This window comes from Primulina eburnea, chromosome 15, assembly GCF_022965805.1.
Source record: "Primulina eburnea isolate SZY01 chromosome 15, ASM2296580v1, whole genome shotgun sequence".
Taxonomy (NCBI): domain Eukaryota; kingdom Viridiplantae; phylum Streptophyta; class Magnoliopsida; order Lamiales; family Gesneriaceae; genus Primulina; species Primulina eburnea.
Window position 1 is genome coordinate 24030573 of NC_133115.1, and position 19371 is coordinate 24049943.

Sequence of the window (19371 nt, forward strand, 5' to 3'; positions counted from 1 at the left end):
TTGAAGTTAGCTACTAGAATTCATAATTAAAATAAGCAAAACAATGTTTAAACAAAGGAAATTAAACTAGAAATACTAGGCGTGACGAAATCTGCGAAGAACGATGCCCGGAAACCGTTGAATCTTCAATCCAAGTGCAAAAGCTCTCCCAAAATCCTTTGTGCTCTCAAAATTATGTCTGAAACCCCCCAAAAATCGGCCAAGCCACCTTTTCATATCATTCTCCTCTCCAAAATAAGGTAAGGAATCGCACACAATATTTTGCCAAAAATAGATGGCGCTCGGGCGGTAGAAAACTACCGCTCGAGCGCCACACTCTCTGTAATTAACCTCGTAACATGCAGCATTCGCGCTCGGGCGGTAGAAAACTACCGCTCGAGCGCCGACTCTTCTGTATTTTTTCTTTTGGTGATCACTGCTCGCGCTCGGGCGGTAAAAACCTACCGCTCGAGCGCCGACCTTGCTGCACTTCAGTTTCTTGAGTTGGCACTTTGGTTCCAATTTTTTTGGTTTTCCGGCTCCTTTTCCTGCAAATTCATCATGCCCAAGTGAGACATAATCAAAAGCAATTAATTACTAAAAAATGAACAAAAAGTAAATGAAATGCATGCATGCACAATGTAAACACAATTAAAACTAATGCAATAAACACGTAAAAACACCCCCTATCAATCTAGCACTGTCATACAAAGAAAAGACAAAGAAGGCTCATGATAGGCGGATCATCGAAAGAGAATTCAAAGAAGGTGAAAGTGTCCTACTCTACAACTCCCGGTTGCGACTATTTCCCGGAAAATTGAAGTCACGATGGTCCGGTCCATTCGTGATCTCGAAAGTCTATCCATCGGGAGCTGTAGAATTGAAAGATGGGAAGGATGGGTCATTTACGGTCAATGCCCAGCGACTGAAGCACTACATGGGTGGCACAATTGAGCCGCAACTTGGAATCACCCGGTTCCAAGACATGCTGAACTGAGACAGACCGACAGTCAAGCTCTCGACTATAAATTGAGAACTATTGTCTTCCCCTTTCCTTGCATTTGATTTAGATTTTTTTTTTCGTGTCAATTTAGTGATTTTCTATTCCTTTTGTTTTATTTTATTTGTTTAAAAAAAAATATAAAGAAAAACAGAAGGGTTGGCGCTCGATCGGTAATTTTATACCGCCCGAGCGCGAACGCCTACCTCGGGATACAAATTCCCGAGAGGTTGGCGCTGGAGCGGTAATTTTTTACCGCCCGAGCGCGAGGGTGTACCTCTGGAAATAAACTCCAGTGAGGTTCGCGCTCGAGCGGTAGTTTTCTACCGCTCGAGCGCGACAATTTTTAAAAGCGCGGAACCCCTTCCCCTTTCCTCATTCTGCACGACATATTTTCCCCAAATTCACCCCCCAAATCCCTAACTCCTCTCATTTTTTTCTTCTTCTCGATTCTCAAAAGGGACGTCTCATTTTATGAATAAATGGAAATGTTAGGCACCACCATCTCCACTCCTCTTTCCGGCGGCAAGGCGCACTCTCCCTTAGGAAGCAAGAACATCCCTCTCCAATTCAAGGCACCATCTCCATCTTCATCCCATGGCTCCCAAGAAGCAAAGAGGTAATCCTAGTTCCTCTTCTTCATCTTCATTTGATAGAACACGTTTTGTTAGTATGGAGGCTAGGGCTCGATACGAGCATGCCAAAATTCACCGCAACCCAATAGCCGAGAGGGGAGTCCGGCGACAGTTGGAGGACAGATACTTGGATATTATTGTTGGTTTGGAAAGAAGGGGATGGGACAAATTCGGTGAGCAACCTAAGTTGGCGGTAGTCTCTGTGGTTCGCGAATTTTATGCCAATGCAGCGGAGGGGAGAAATGGTTTGGTGTTTGTTAGGGGTAAACATGTACCGTATGACTCGGTGACGATCAATGCACTGTTAGGGACAGCGGAGGTTGACGACTCCCACTTCTAGACATTAGTTGCCAACCCGAATTATGATACGATTCTCGCCACATTGTGCCATCCGGGCGCAATATGGAAACCATTGGGCGGCTCGCCGAGTTGTTTTGACGAGAAGTATTTGAAAGCCGAAGTTTCCCTTTGGTATTTATTTGTGGCTCGGAGAATGATGTCGGTCTCGCATAAGAGCGAGGTCCAGAAAGAGCGGGCGGTGCTGCTTTATGCTTTGACCGAGGGATACGCCATCAACGTGAGCACACTTATCAATTCACAAATCACACTGAGTGCCCACAACAGTCATGTGGGCCTGTTCTTCCCCACCATTGTCTCGGAATTGTGTGCGAGAGCGGGAGTGGTATTCGCGAAGATGAGGAGTGGCTTCAACCGATGAAGCCAATTTGTCAGGAGGACGAACAAAGAAAAAGAGCGAAACGACGAACGGATTTTCCCCCTCGGGCGGAGGATGCCGGTGGATCAAGCACTGCCGTGCCACAACGTCACCCACCACAACCCCGCAGGCGAACTCAGAATGACAAGATGGATGAAAATCTCGCCTTCCAAGCGCATCAGAGTCGGTTCAACTCTTACGTCACGGACCATTTATCTCACATTGACTCCATGATGCGCTCTTTGCTTGTGCACGGGGCGTTGACCCGTCGACCATTCCACCGACTCCGCTACCTCCTCCCCCATTCCAGTTCCAGTATGATTATTCTCAGCAGGGGGACGCTGCCGGAGTGCCACCACCCGAGCACGACGACGACGACGAGTCTTGACCAGGGGAGTTTACTGTTTCCCCTTCTTTGCACTTTTATTTCTTTACCGTTTTCTGTCTTCTTTCTTATCGTTTATTTCTAGCATGTTTTAACTTTCATGTTCATCAGTCTGCATTTGTGTTTGCATTTCTGTGTCTGACTCTTTTGTGCAATAGGGACATTGCACACTTCTAGTATGAGGGGGTCGTTGTACGTCTTTTTATTTGTTTGCATTCGTCTGTGTCTTGCATGAGTAGCCGTGATGGTGAAATTAGTGAATTGGTAGCCGATGATGATTGTGGATGAATGAACTGCATGTTACTTAGTCGTATCACACGTTATGAATACCCTCAGTGAAATGAAATGTTTATTTTATATGCGTACATCGTGGATATTATTAGTAGTGTACACGATAGTCGAGTTTAAAATTCTGTGGGAGGAACTGGAATAACATGAGATGCAAATCGAACTTGAATGAATTTTGTTGACAGCCGCGACCGACCAGTGACATGAAATAGCGTAGATCATTTGAACCCACTGGAATAACTTTCGTCCCAAATTGTGCAGAATACCTCAAGAGTTATCCCTAAGCCAACTAAACACACATTCCATATACTCAAAATTTAGGGAGTACACTTGAGAAAATTATGCACCAAAAAAAAAGAAAAAAAAAGGAAGTATTACAACAATAATGTTGTAAATGAAAAAAGGGGATGTAAGGTGTGGGGGAGCCAAAAAGGGATGAAATCCTATCCCAAGGCTAAATAGATGGAGAAGTAAGGCGTTGAGGAATGTCAGATAAAAAATTCTGACAAGTGCATAATGAAAATGATCAGTGTACGTCCCATCTTCTTTAGCTGTTCGAAACCTCATGATATTGACTCTCTAATTCCTGGTGTACAACCTTGAAAATTAGCCGCTTTGTGTTCACTTGTTGGTCACGACTAGAAACAGAACTCGGGATAGGGAAACTTGCATTGAACTGTTGATTTGGTGGCTCGCATGATTTGCAAATGAAACTGTCTGAAGCACGAGCTAGTGAGACCCACAGCACACACACGACCACACTTTCTGGTCAAAATCAAAAGGTTATAAGGTGCTTTAAAAAGGGGTATTGGTGAATGTTGTGATTTGAATAATTGGAAGTGGTTCAAACACACGCTGAGGCAGGAGATACCGGTTTGCTACTTCACCATCAAGTTCGTTAGTTTAATTCTTTTATTTTGTGTTTATTTCGTATTTTGGTTGTGGGTTGTAACCTATTTTGCTTGAGGGCAAGCAAAAGGTTAGTATGAGGGGGTTGATATGTGTCATTTTTACGTGTTTTATTGCATTAGTCTGTGTGTGTTTTGCATTGCGCATCGTTTATTTCAATCACATTCTGTTCATTTTAGATTAAATATTTGCATTTTATCCTATCTCACTCAGGCATGATGAATTTGCAGGAAAAGTGGCCGGAAAACCAAAAATCGGAGCCAAGTGCCAAGTCAAGAAAATGAAGTGCAGCAAGGTCGGCGCTCGAGCGGTAGTTTTCTACCGCCCGAGCGCGGTAGGTGGATTTCCGAGCAAAAATGTAGAGAGGTCGGTGCTCGAGCGGTAGTTTTCTACCGCCCGAGCGCGAATGCCGCGCATCCCATGAGATTTTACAGAAGGTGTGGCGCTCGAGCGGTACTTTTCTACCGCCCGAGCGCCACCTATTTTTGGAAAGATATTTTGTGCGATTCCTTACCTTATTCTGGGAGGAGAATGCTATGGAATGTCGGTTGGTCGACTTTGAGAGGGATTCAGACATTATTCTTCAGCCGTCACAAGTTTGGAGAGCACTTTTGCGCTTGGATTGAAGATTTGAAGAGTCTGGGCATCGTTCTTCGCAGATTTCGTCTCGCCTAGTATTTCTAATCTAGTTTCTTTCATTTTAAACATTGTTGCATTTATTTTTACTATGAATTCTAGTAGCTAACTTTATTATTTGTTGGGATTAAAGGGGATCCTACCCCGAACGTTGATTTGAATTAATTTATATTTCGGTTGTGTGTTATTCTTGATTTTACTACTGTTTTATCGTGTCATTAAAGCGTAGCTAACTTTAATGACGTTTTCATATCACGAGTGAGTTCGAGAGAATAACGAGTGATAGGATCGAGTAGTAGAATTCGCGGATTTACAATTTACATAGATATATGAAATTGGATACGTGCCGATAGTCATAGTCCTAAGGGTCGAAAACTAGGGGATTTTCTAGATCGAAATGCGATTCGCTCGTGATAAATAATTAAGATATTTAATTACTTCATTGAGTGGAATTAGTTTGGCATAGCTCGAGAGAGTGTGTTCAATAGATTAGGAAATCCTGTCGGAAGCGTAGATCACGATCGAACGAATTAATAAATTAACGAGGGGTAGGTGAACCGAGATTCCCAACAAATCCATTTTTCATTGAATTTTACTCAACCATTTTAGACATTATATCTCATTACCTGATTTTGAATCTTTTTATTTGCATTCTTATTTGATTTTAGTAGTAATAAAACAATCAAATCACTTTTCGTTGCTAAATGTTCAATAACTGAAAATAACAATTGTAAAACACAGTCTTCAGTGGAACGATACTCGTACTCACGTACACTATATTATAACTTGACATCGTGCACTTGCGATTAATTTTGAGCATACAAATCATATTTTTATTGGGGATTTTACTGTGCAAGTTTTGCTCGATCAGCTATCACCTTTCAAGAACAAACAATCTCTCCAACAGGTTCGCCCACCAAGGATGATCAAACAACACTTTCAGAACAGCTGTTGACCTCTCCCAAGGAAGTGCATACAACCTAGCTTATCAATCCTTTGATGTATGCAAACTCTCCTCCACCAAGTTCTCCGCCAGCAAAATCAGAGGAACCAGATGTCACTGGATCTAAACCGTCTGCTTATACTTAAAACATTGATCAAATTATTCAGAGCATTGCGGATGAACTCCTTGAGCCTGAACCATCAAAATATGCTGGTAAGATATCCTCCTCTCAACTGGTCTCTTTCAAAGACAGATTATTATCTAAAGACTACGTATCTGAAGAACAAAATGTTCTAGAAGAAAGTTGCCAACAACAGATTCTGACCAGGCTCATCACAATGGATCAATCCATTTTGGCTCTCAATCGCAAACAATTTGATCTCAAGGAGGATTTTCGATCAGTCAAAACAGCTTCCCGCAACGATCTTTCCATCATGGAAACAATGTTTTCTCTCATGCAAGCAAAACATAACTCTGGTCATCTTAACATCTGCCTTGGCCTATCAGAGCAAATGACTCATCTTCAGACAAATCTGGAACAACGCCTCGATGCCAAGGTGCTCAGCTTGCAGAAATCATGGAGTTCCTTGTTCATGGTGATGTCAAAAAGGGGGAAAGAGGGCGACAAAAGTCAATTCAAGAAGCAGAAATATCTGTTATGAAAGAATTGCATGAGTTGAAAGAAAATGAAGATAAAGTTAAAAGCAGTGAAACAAAGTAAAAGGCCCATTTTTCTTACAACAGTTGGTTACTTTGTTTATTGTAATTTCATTCACTTAATGAAATACAATACTTTCGCTATTATATATCTTCATCAAAATTATTAAGTTTCATAGCCCTACAGCTAGGTTTTGTCATCACAAAAAGGGAGAAATTGTTAATAAAATATTATTCCCAAGAATTTTGGTGTATGACAAAAACAAGTCAGCTAGAAAACAGCTGCGGTTCGTATATGAGATATGCATCAGTTTAACCGCTCGGCTCATCAGTTGAAACATCTTCCTAATCGGCTAAATCTCAAAGAAGTCTCAACCGCTTACTTCAGACTGTTAGCAGATTCAGCTTGGACTTTATTGATTCTCATAACCGGATCATTAAAGAGAACCATTTATTGCTCAAAGACATTCTCTGACCGGCTTAATACACTCAAAGTATTACACCGCCTTGAAGTCAACGAATACATTCATCAGTTTCAAGAACGATCTACATTTATATCTTTATCCCAGAAAAGGTAGACCAAGTATAGACTTCAAGTCCTGATTAAAGAAGACAGTTACCATAAAAGGAACTCCTCAGGTAAAGCGCTTCAGATATACGCTGAGCTAAAGAACATTAAATGCTTTTACCAAAGATCATTTAATGCTCATCAAATTGACAGCAACACATATGTTCAGTGGATCAGGTTAATGTTGATGCATCCTTTCCGACCGTTAAGAAGATCGCGTATATATTAACGGAGGAGTGTGCTAGCTCCATTACCTCTCGATCTACAAGCTAAAAATTCTCATTGCTAGTATACACAAAGATCTTAGAGCGCTATCACAAGCTTACATACTTCATCGCTCTCTCAGCACGCTAAATACATCCTTACATTTGATCTTCTCAGGATCAATTTCGTGATACTCAAAACAAACTGATTGTTCACATCAGTAACCTTTTGGTTATTTGATTTAGTCTCAGTTTCTGGTGAACTAAGTGTTATTAAAATCCAGAAGTTTAAAGTGATCACTTATAAGAGTTCCAAAACAGGCAGTGTGATAAGTCCTGATTGGAGTGGGCTGTTGCAAAAAATTTGTAAAGCCAAAGTCTTTTATTGAAAACCTTCCTAAGAAGGAAGAATGGGTGACGTAAGAGTATTCATTCTCCGAACATCCATAAAAACTATTGTGTCACTTTACTTATCACAAGCACTCTCTTTGTTTCTAATTGTTGATTAAGTCTGTTACCGTGTTCAAGCTTCTATTGGAAATTGTGAACCGTCTTCCGCACTAAATGGTGGCGCACATTTCCAACCGTTTGAGAATAATTGTCTCAACCGCCTAAAAACGGTCGAAACCAACATTTTACACGAGAAAAATTGAAAGAGTTCATTCACCCCCCCTCTAAACTCTTTCTCGATCATAACAAATGTTTAAATTGCATGATTCATGAAATTAAGAATTTTGTCCGGATATTCGATATTAGGCCGGTGAAAGGAGACCGGGGACGACCAAGATGTAAATATTTTCCGATAAATATTTTTAAGTCTTGATAAAATGATTTAATAGGATGAAAATTTTCTAAAAATTCTGGAATCCAAATTATTTGATGAGTCGAATCTTATTTTATCTGAGAAGCTGGTGTTAGTCAAACGAAGGAATTTTATGGACCCGAAAGTTATTATATTTGAAAACGATTTTTGTAAAATTTTATTTTATATTTTTTTGGGCCTGATGTACCTAGGATTAATGTGCATAATTACTTTCAAAGCAAGTGAAACGTCTACCTCTTAAAATACTACTGATTTTTTTAAAAAAAAAATTGTGACAAAAAATACGCACACTCATAAACATATAAATAAGTTAATCATTCATTTTAAAAGTCATCCGATCACTGAATAAAAATAACTGTAGTTAAATAAAATTTTAAATCGTGACTTTATCAAAGGAATTATTGTTTAAAAATGACCACCATCAAATCACTAGAGATCTAACAATCACCAAAGCATAAAAATCATGAACATTTTGAACTACTGTTCATGACTCATAATCATATTATGCGGAAGAAATGCAAGGTCTCGGGTTATCAAGTGCACCCCCAGCTTCTCCTACTCAGTCTACAGCGTCTCCAGTGTCCACATCCTCATGATCACCTGCATCAATCACACCTAGTGAGTCTAAAGACTCAACACACCTGAACCGTAACAACAAGTACATATACATATCATAAAATAGTGAAAAGTACTGTAATTAAAATAAATTTCATGATCTTTAAAAGCATGAACTTAAACATAACTTAAACGTATTCAAATCATGCCCCCATCATATCATCATATACGTGTTCATTTTCCTTTATTGAATTGAGATCATTAGTTGTGATTTTTGTATCAGCTCTAAGTCAATGGATCCATATACATATAATCGCGATACTCGGCGGCGAGGACATCAGCGACCGTTTTACCTTCCACTGAGCCTTGGACTTACATGTTCATGTTCATGTTCATATTAGTCACAACCAACTCACCTCCTTCAAAAACATGTCATCATATTCATCACTTGTAAAACTTATGCATATACATACATTTTCTCAAAAACCAAACGTGTTTCTAACATTAATATAAAAATCCATGTTCAATATCACCATATACGTTTTAAATATGCATAAATGGTTTTCAGGGCACTGCCAGAACTGCTAAATAAACCGGATGAAAAAATAACCAGTTCCCGATCACACTTATCCAATGCCTTAAAAACATATTTGCAATAATTTATTAGACATAAACTCAAGCCCCTACTTTAACTTCTATAATCCGATTAAAACTTAGACCGGAGTCTCGATTTAACAAGAATCTTAAACATAGTTCAGAGAATCCTTAACCAAACCCTATATGACGCAATTAAACCTTCAATAACCTCGGACATTGACATAACAACACCCAAAACGAACCATGCTCATCAAAATCACTAACCCTCAAGTATAGGACAAGCGCCTAGGAGCTGGCTGAATAGCGCTATGGAGATTGTAAGTACCTAGGGCCATGCATCAGCGCTGCAATGCTACAAGAGCCAAAGCTCAAGCGCTGCAACACCGAGGCGCCATACTTGCGGGAAAAAAGCCTAAATTTCCACCTCGAAGCCAAACCAACCTACGTTCACTCGGCCCAGACCAGGATCAAACCATCTTATCCTAGACCACCACCAAACATTCCAGCACTGCCCTAGCCATGACCCTCAACCCCATGTTCTCGAATACATGTGAAACACTTGTATGCCTCAAAACCGAGCCACAAACAAGAAATTTTGATCGGCCTCATACCAACCCATTCCACCTCTGAACCTACCGCTTAACATCATCAACTAGACGTGATTTAAGTCCTCAACCATCGATCCTGGCAGCCCCTTGAAAGACATGTCAAAAAAATGTGATATACATGAAAGAAAAAATCATATACATGAAGAAAAACGTGTAAAAACCAAACCGAAACATTCGATCCGACATGTATCATGCATAACCACTCCAATAACATGCATTATGGTGTGAAAGACGAGGAAGTAAAGGAATCAGGCATGTCTTGATATAAAAACGCTCAAAAATTCGAATCGACGAAGCGAGGGACGATCACCAGAGAGACGGGACAAGCTTCTGCTGAGATTTTCTTGCAACAATAGAACCAAAGCTGCTACTATTTTTTAGAAAAGGGCAGCCGAGAGAGGGGAGGTGGGGGTAGGGTTTTGGGAGTGAAACTTTTGCATAATAATTAATTAAGATAATGGGCCTAGTTTTAAAATATTAAAGTGTAGAGATCTAGGTCCAAAAGCCCATTAACAAGCCCATTAGGCCCAATGACACGTACGTAAAATATTTCGTTCAGGTACGTTTTCAAATAGTACATGAACCCTCAAAAAGTCCGCCGCTTAGCCAAAAATCGAATATCGATTTAAAATACGACCCGATGCGTAATAATATCTTTAGTCTCATTTTTGAAAATTCAAACTAAATACACCATATATTAAATAATTGAAGGTAATTATTTAAATAAAACATTTTCTTTAAATGTCCACGGTCTCCGCTCCTCGTTCCCGCGTAAAATACTGCTAAAATCTCGTATAAATGAAATCTAGTAACTCATGAAATAAAAGCATATAATCATGTCCTAATCGTATTGATGCATTAAAAATAATAATTAAGACATTTGAATAAAAATCTAGATTTACATGCAGTCAGGTTATGTCTTTCGAATTTCTAGACCTTACAGCAAGAATCCTAAAAACTCTAAACTCATAAATCATCTAAAAAAACAAAATTATAAAATCAAAATCCTAGGCTTCTAAGAGTTGTAATGGCCGAAAATTATACAAACTTGATTTTCGAAAACTTCAAGCAAAATTCCGAGGTTGTTCGTCGCCTGTTTGCTCCTCTTCGCAACTCACACCAACGATTGAATATTTGAGCGTTCTAAACGTAAAAGCATGCTTCTAAACTTTTTTTGCACCATTCAAATCATATTATGCGTGATTTATGTTTTCTAGCACGAAAAATGTTTATATCAAATTATTTAACGATTAGACTTATGTTTTTCAAAGTTGTGACGATTCTATGCATATACGAACGTGTTATGAATTCTAAGGGGGATTGCTGCCATAGGGAGACATTAAAGGATTGGAAAAGGAGTCCTTTAAATATGGAACGAGGGCTGGACAATAGTGTGAGGGCCGTGCATGGTTAGGAAGTCGAACATAGGGTTTCTTCATGAGTTTCCTTATGGTTATGGGATGGCTAGGTGGAACCGCACCAAGGCTCGACCAAGGCTTGGCCAGGGCCTTGCACGTGGCTTAGGAAGAGGGCTAGGAAGGGTCCTCGATGGGCTGGGATGGTGTACCGAATAAGGGAAAGTCACGAGCCCTAGGGTTTGCGCGCTTGGATTTGGGCGTGGCTTGGGGCTTGCTCGGTGCTAGTTAGGGGAGTCCAGGGTGGTCCAGGAGCTTCTAGGCATAAGCTGGTCCAATGTGGCTCGAGAGTTTTGGAAATAAAGTGGCTTGATTAAAGTTAGGGTTGGAGAATGGCTAGGAAGGGAGATAGGGTTCGAACCATGGTCTATAGGGGTTGGTTCGTGGTTGAAGGGGGTAGTTTAGGGATGAAAAGCTTATGTTTAAAATTTGGGAAGAAAATATTAAGTTTGAAATTAATTTTAGTTTAAAACGCTTCACGATTTAATTATTAAGTCAATAAATCGAAAGGCTCGTGTTACGTTTAAGAAAAAAGTTAGAAGTCAAGTTTAATCTTATATGATGCTATGGGATAGGTTCGAGTCAATAAAAATAAGAAAATGTCAAAATTGAGAAGTTCGAGGTCTAGGCGTAAAATGATCATTTTACGTCCTGGGTAGTTCGAAAGGTCTGGCAGTGTCCCGAAGAATCATAATACATGCTAAATGATGTTTAAAATGCTTATGACAAAAATATGATACTTTTATGATATACGCAAAGGTTGTACGATTTTCTCAAAAAATGTTATTTTACGATTTTTGAAAGACACGATATTTTATAAATAAAAGGAAAGGAAAAATATTTTGAAGTATGTGAATTGACTGTGACACAAAAGATATGATTGGAGATATCATAAGATAAAAGGCTTAGATGGAGTTCGTTTACGGGAAAAGGCCCCAAAGGGAGCCCGACGATTGTATTTCCATATTTGGCCACGACCTAGTGACGAGAGTTGCTGACGCTCTGTCCCCTGGTACTTGATATAGCTAGATTGATCAGTCAACCATGATGATGTGATATATGATAGTCACTTTCAAGGATCAAATTTCACTCAAAAATAATATACGATTATGAAAAGCTTTATGATTTAATTATTTATGATTTATATATGATTACGAGTTTTTACGCCAGATTTTTATTAAAAGATTATTTTAAAGCTGCATGTGCCATTATATGCATTATTTGTTACGTATGGTTAAAACATGCTGAGTCATTAGATTCACTATGTTTGGATGGTCACATGCGATGATGATTTTTAGGGAGGCGCTGATTCTTGAGTGGATCGAGTCCGACAGTACACTCTCCCAATATAATTTTATTTTTCGCATTATATTAAGATTTAAAGATTTTAAAGTAAAGATTTTGAGGATTATTTTATTTAGGTTTTTATGCTTTATTTTGAAGTTTAGTTGTTGGAATTATTTTAATTTGACGTACGATTTTGTGAGTGATGATTTATGGATTTTATGCTTTTAAAATTTTTAAATATTAGTTTTTATGTTGGATGGTTTTGAAGTTAGAAGGAAAAAAAATTTCTTAGTATTTATTTAAATTTTAAAGTTAAAGCAAGGGATGTTTCATATCAGGAGATTGCTTTAGGTGGAGTGATTTTAACTCACACTATCGTACTCATTTCTAAAAGTTTAATGAATCATTCTTTATTGAGAACAAGTGTCTGCTACGATTTTCATAGCTGATGTCTTCTATGAGATCCTTTCTGTTTTTGAAATCCAGTACATCGATGTTAAGCATAACCTCATAAGGATGTATTGGTTCTAAAACAGACTTCTTATATAATATTTGGTGCAAGAGAAATTGATTTTCCTTGATTTTGTTCCCGCTGGGTGTGCTACTCCACTTACTTGGAAATCTATTAGGGATTCTCTCATATTTTTATTATGAGATAACACATTTTTCTTTGGTGTTTCATGAGAAGATGACCAAGATATTGAAAGTGGTTTACCCATGTTGTGTTCATCTTCAAGATGATCAAGTTATTGAGGGTGTTACTAAATCAATCATTTCTATAATTGTCATTAGCTCTTTTTTTTTTTGGGACAGTTTTAATTAGATTGATCATTTTTTAAAATAATAAGTTTATTTTAGAACTCTAATATTTTTTTGTTTTTTACCTTAAAACTCTTATATTTTTTTTACCGACTTTAAACCATAAGTTTGTCTTAGAATTCTTGTAAATATTCCAAATTATTGAAATAAGTCCCGTAAATATTAATTTCGACCATAGTCCTGTTATAATATTAAGAATATTTTTAATAGTTTTATCAAAATTAGAGAGTTCACGCTAAAATTTTATTTCTTAAAGAATAAATACTAAGTTGAATAGATATTTTCTTTTTAAATCTTTGCATTTATTCATACTTAAAAGAACGATGATTCAGTTTCTTAAATTTTTTAACCGGATGCTTTGTAGACCTTCTCGTCTCACCGGCGCGACCAACATCCGTCTGCTATCGCCGCCGCTGCCGCTGCCGTTTAAATCATATCCATAGATCCTTACAGCACGTGTATATCGATATTTGTATGCTTATTGATTGATTTGACACGGTAAAATTGAGGAGAATAATGTATCAGTGGAGGAAATTCGAATTCTTCGAGGAGAAGAAAAGCCGGATTCCGGACGAAGTTGAGGGAGGAATTCAGTGCTGCTCCAGCGGCAGAGGTAAAATTGTATTGGGTTCCGAGAACGGCACCGTTTCGCTGCTCGATCGCGGCCTCCAGCTTCAATACTCCTTTCAAGCTCACTCATCCTCTGTTCTCTTCCTCCAGCAACTCAAGGTATTGGGGTTTTTTTAAAAATATATATATATCTTTATTGATATTCATTTATTCATATGGTTGCGGCCAATTTATCGTTGCTGAGTTTTTTGGTCTCAAAACTGATGGGAAGTTAGTCATCTTGGATTTTCGAGTTGACTCTGGCTAGCGAGAATAATGAGGAACGCGTTATCAGGAAACTTCATATGCAAAATTCGGTCTACTTGGTCCAAGTTTGTATTTTTGGCCTTTTTAGTTAATGTTTCGTATGTGTATGGAATGCAAGTAAGAGTGTGGTCTTTCTCTTTATCTTGCGGATTGATACAGAAGACCAAAGCTTGAATCCTTAAGCTTATCACATGTCCTTTCTTTGTTTATGCTTCTTGAGTTTGAATCCATTTCATCGATTTCACTGGGAATCTAAATTTTCTCACTTTGCGTGAATCAGCAAAGGAACATCTTAGTGACAGTTGGAGAGGAGGAACAAATACGACCGCAACAATCAGTTACATGCCTAAAAGTATTTGACCTCGATAAAAGGGTAGAAGAGGGGCCCAGTTCATCGAGTCCAGATTGTGTCCAAATTCTGCGGATATTTACCAACCAATTTCCTGCAGCACAGGTACAGTTATATCAAAATGCTCATTGCTAGTCACGAGTTCTTTGAGGGATTAACAACTTAAATGCCATTATTTGCTATTTTACAGATCACATCCTTTTTGGTTTTTGAGGAAACTCCACCTATCATATTCATTGCCCTTGGATTGGACAACGGTTGTATTTATTGCATCCAGGGTGACTTTGCCCGTGAACGCATTAAACGCTCCAAGCTTGAGGTAGATAGCAGTCATTTTGACAAAAAACAATTTTCTATTACGGGATTGGGATTCCGAGTGGATGGTCAGGCCTTTCAGCTATTTGCTGTCACTCCAAGTTCAGTGAGTTTGTTTAATTTGCAAAATCAACCACCCAACAGGCAAACTCTTGATCACATTGGATCGTCAACAATCGGTGTAGCATTAAGTGATCGCTCGGTAGGTAAAATTAATCTCATTGTCTAGTGCATCTTTTTTTAAGCCATGTTTAATCGAAGAATGCTTCCGGTTGTAGTAGAATTAAAATTGTTATGTTTTGTTGGAATCAGGAATTAATCATCGGCAGGCATGAAGCTGTCTATTTTTATGAAGTTGATGGTCGAGGCCCTTGTTGGGCTTTTGAGGGGGAAAAAAAGCTACTGGGTTGGTTTCGTGGTTACCTTTTGTGTGTTATTGCAGATCATAGAACTAGTAAGAACACATTCAACATCTATGATCTGAAGAACCACTTAATAGCTCACAGCATAGTAGTTCAAGACGTTTCTCACATGCTGTGTGAATGGGGTAGTATAGTACTCATAATGGCAGACAAATCAGCTCTTTTTATTGTCGAAAAGGATATGGAGAGCAAGCTGGATATGCTTTTCAAGAAAAATCTTTACACTGTAGCTATTAATCTTGTCCAGAGCCAGCAAGCTGATGCTGTGGCAACTGCTGAAGTTCTGAGGAAATATGGTGATCATTTATATGGAAAACAAGAGTATGATGAAGCGATGGCTCAATATATCCTTACTATTGGCCATCTCGAACCTTCGTTTGTCATACAGAAGTTTTTAGATGCTCAGAGGATCTACAACCTGACTAGTTACTTGGAAAAGTTGCATGAAAAAGGTCTTGCTTCCAAAGATCATACTACTCTCTTGCTAAACTGTTACACAAAACTGAAAGATGTCGAGAAGTTGAATATATTCATTAAAAGTGAGGATGGTGCAGGGGAACATAAATTTGACGTGGAAACTGCTATACGGGTCTGTCGTGCAGCCAATTACCATGAGCATGCAATGTATGTAGCCAAAAAGGCTGAAAGACACGAATGGTATCTTAAAATTTTACTTGAGGACCTAGGTAGGTATGATGAAGCTCTGCAATATATAAATAGCCTTGAACCAAGTCAAGCTGGGGTCACTGTTAAAGAGTATGGAAAAATTCTGATAGAGCACAAGCCAAGGGAAACAAATGAAATACTGATGAGACTTTGCACCGAAGAGGGGGAACTGACCAAGAGGGGTTTCTCAAATGGTACCTTTTTATCCATGCTGCCATCTCCTGTTGATTTTCTCAACATTTTTGTGCATCACCCACAGTCTCTTATGGAATTTCTTGAAAAATATACCGACAAAGTGAAGGATTCACCTGCTCAAGTAGAAATCCATAATACCCTGTTGGAGTTATACTTAACTCGAGTCTTGGAATTTCCATCTCTTTCACAAACTGCCATAAGTGAGAACATTGATCATAGAACGGGTAGAGTGTCACATGCACCTGCAATTTCTAACGTTGCATCAAGTGGAAGGATAAATTTGATTCAGAACAATGTAGACGAGGATAAAGATCTCCACGAGAGGCATCAAAAAGGGCTACTCTTGCTTAAAAGTGCATGGCCATCTGAACAGGAGCAACCGCTGTATGATGTTGATCTCGCAATTATTCTCTGTGAAATGAACTCTTTTAAAGAAGGGCTCTTATATATTTACGAGAAGTTGAAATTATATAAAGAAGTGATTTCCTGCTATATGCAAACGCATGATCACGAGGGTTTAATTGCATGCTGCAAGAGACTAGGAAATTTGGATAAGGGTGGTGACCCATCTCTTTGGGCAGATCTATTGAAGTATTTTGGCGAACTTGGTGAAGATTGCTCCAAAGAAGTTAAAGAAGTCTTGACATATATCGAAAGGGATGACATCTTGCCTCCAATTATAGTTATCCAAACCTTGTCCAGAAATCCCAGCCTCACTCTTTCTGTAATTAAAGATTATGTAGCTCGAAAGCTGGAACAGGAGTCGAAGCTGATTGATGAGAATCGGACAGCTATTGAAAAGTATCAGGTTGTCTACATGATATTGTCTTTTTTTTACCAGAAAGAAATTGAGTGATACAATAAAAATTAGATATTCGTAACGAGTGAAATTCATTAATAAAGAATAAATGCAGGATTGAAGGATATATATTGTGAGTCCTTGGTTTTTCTGAAGTTATGTGGATTAGATCTCCCATAGATTTTGAATCCTAGATGTCATCAAATTTAAGTAGAGTTCCATGAGGTGTAGACTGATTCAAGATGAGAGGTACCCAATAATTAGAGAAGGGCTAGAGCTTATTTTTACCACATCAACTTGTGTTTCCTTTCTTAACCTAAATGTAGTCAAAGCATTATAAATGACTATTTTGCTATGGTAGAAATCATTCACTCTGGGCCAAGGAAGATTTTCTTTTTCAGTTCATTTTCCAGTGTTGGTTCTTGTTTGGGTCGAATAATTTCTAGAATACTATTCAAATCCCTTATTTAGCATTTTTCGAACATCTTTTTTTTCGTTGGGTAGATCAATTGATTCTGCTGTTTCATATGGCTATGTTATGTGGCAACAACCGTCCAACTATATCATTTGAGTTGCTTTACAACAATTTAAAAGATTTGAAGTGTAAGTCTGTAATGATACCACTAGCCACAATTTTTGGTACAATAATAGGCCCTCAATATTTACACTCTCGAACAGGAAACATTGTCTCGTACTTTTCAGTAACAAATGGAACCACTTTAGTCCTTGAACTTCAAAACCAGGATGATCTATATTTTCTTAACCATTAAATCAGTTTATGGTAACTGATATAATTGTTCTCTGTTCACTTGTCTGTGCTCCCATACACTCCGCAGCTGTTATTTATGTTATTTTTCTTGTGAGGAAGTGTAAATTTGTTATACATTAGAACTTGGAAGAAGATATGTGCTCAATCTTGATCGAATCTGCAGGAGGAAACATCGGCGATGAGAAAAGAAGTCCATGATCTCAGAACAAATGCAAGAATCTTCCAGCTTAGCAAGTGCACAGCCTGCACTTTCACCCTAGACCTTCCTGCAGTCCATTTCATGTGCATGCACTCATTCCACCAGCGTTGCTTAGGTGACAATGAAATAGAATGCCCTGAGTGCGCTCCTGAATACCGAGCCGTTTTAGACATGAAGAGGAGCTTGGAGCAGAACTCGAAAAACCAAGATCGTTTCTTTCAGCAAGTCAGAACTTCAAAGGATGGTTTTTCGGTGATTGCAGAATATTTCGGGAAAGGGATCATCAGCAAAACTAGCACTGAACCTTCCGATGCTCTTCAAACGACGAAAAGTTATTCAAATGGTAACTTCTGAAAGTGGCCTAAAATTATTACATTTCTCGTGCTTTAGTGTGTGATGTTCTCCTTTTTTTTTTGAAGGAGCTTTATTGTGTGATGTTGATCAATAATTTTTGTTTATTTATTTTTGGTAGAATTGCTTTGATGTTGTAATTGCTTAAATAATATTGTAATTGGGTATGGATTGATTTTTCGATTGTGTGTTGAAGGGCTTGTTGATGATGACATGAGTAAACACCATGAATCCCATCTGTTGTATTCCAAATGTTTCTATTTGGTCTATTTAGTTGTCCGTTCGATTGAACAAGTAGAATTGATGTTTTAACTAGTTGGAAGATTAAATGATGTAAAAAGTCACATTCCTAAAAAACACAAATCCAGGAGTCTCAAAATCAGGTGGGTGAAGGATTGAATAAAATTTTCTGATGGGCAAAACAGTGTATTTTTATTATTATTTCACTATAAAATAAAATAATAAATTTTATTAGTGGCTTTTGTATAATTTTCTGCCCATGTTGATTTTCCGCCCTTGACTAAATTATTGAGATAATTCATTTTGATTTGATCAAACTGTAATAAGTGATTTGTGATTTTTTTGGGGTAAAACTGCACGAGTAAGTTGTATTGGGGAATCAAATTATTAATAAAGACTGGTACAACACTTGAAACCCAGATTAACATTAAAAAAAAAAAAAAAAACATAATCAGTTGTTAACGATTAAAAAAAAATGTAGAATAAAGAGAAGTGAAATGAGTTGACGAGTACAAAAACAAAAACTAGAGTGTATAGTTTAATGTTCATTGGTAGGCCAACTCATGCAGCCACACAGATGTAACTTTAATAACACGATGCAATAAATTCTCTGATATAATATAAACTTTCTATATTAAACTTTAATATAAACTTTCTATATTAAAAACTTAGACTTTTAATAATTATTTAGCTCTCGTGAACCACGACTCGACCCCCGTTGAGCCATGTTTCAATTAAAATCCATAGAAGACCCTAATTCGAACCCTGAGGCTAACCCTCGAGCCAACTTCGATTTTCACCGAGCCAAGCCCGAGCCACCCTGAGCCGATCTCTGACCAGCCCCTCTGGGAACCCTCCTGGACCCATAGAATCCTTATGACTTGACCCTAGCCCCAAAACCGAAGTCCCAACTCAGAACCTGTCATGGTCGAGAATCCCTCATAGACTAGGACTCTTGTTATCTTATTTAGCCACTTAACCAACGAGTCAGCTCTTGAACCAGCCCCTCATGCACCCTCTTAGGACCCTAAGGACTTGACCTAGCCCCGCCCAAAGCCCCCTGGCCGAGCCCTTAAACCATGCGCAAGCTGCACACCCTGTGTGACTTCCTTGGCTTGTTCTCGGGTGGAGTCCTCCCCAGCACCTTGACTCGAGTCCTAGCATGGCT

At 38.5% G+C, this 19371-nt stretch overlaps 1 protein-coding gene across 1 annotated transcript; it reads left to right on the top strand.

Moving 5' to 3' along the window:
* Positions 1 to 13342: 13342 nt before the first annotated feature.
* Positions 13343 to 18173, top strand: LOC140813558 (vacuolar protein-sorting-associated protein 11 homolog). The gene is made up of 5 exons (XM_073172114.1): positions 13343 to 13751; positions 14179 to 14352; positions 14438 to 14764; positions 14875 to 16653; positions 17577 to 18173. The coding sequence occupies exons 1-5, from the start codon at positions 13539 to 13541 to the stop codon at positions 17964 to 17966; spliced, it is 2883 nt and encodes a 960-aa protein (XP_073028215.1). The 5' UTR covers positions 13343 to 13538; the 3' UTR covers positions 17967 to 18173.
* Positions 18174 to 19371: the final 1198 nt, after the last annotated feature.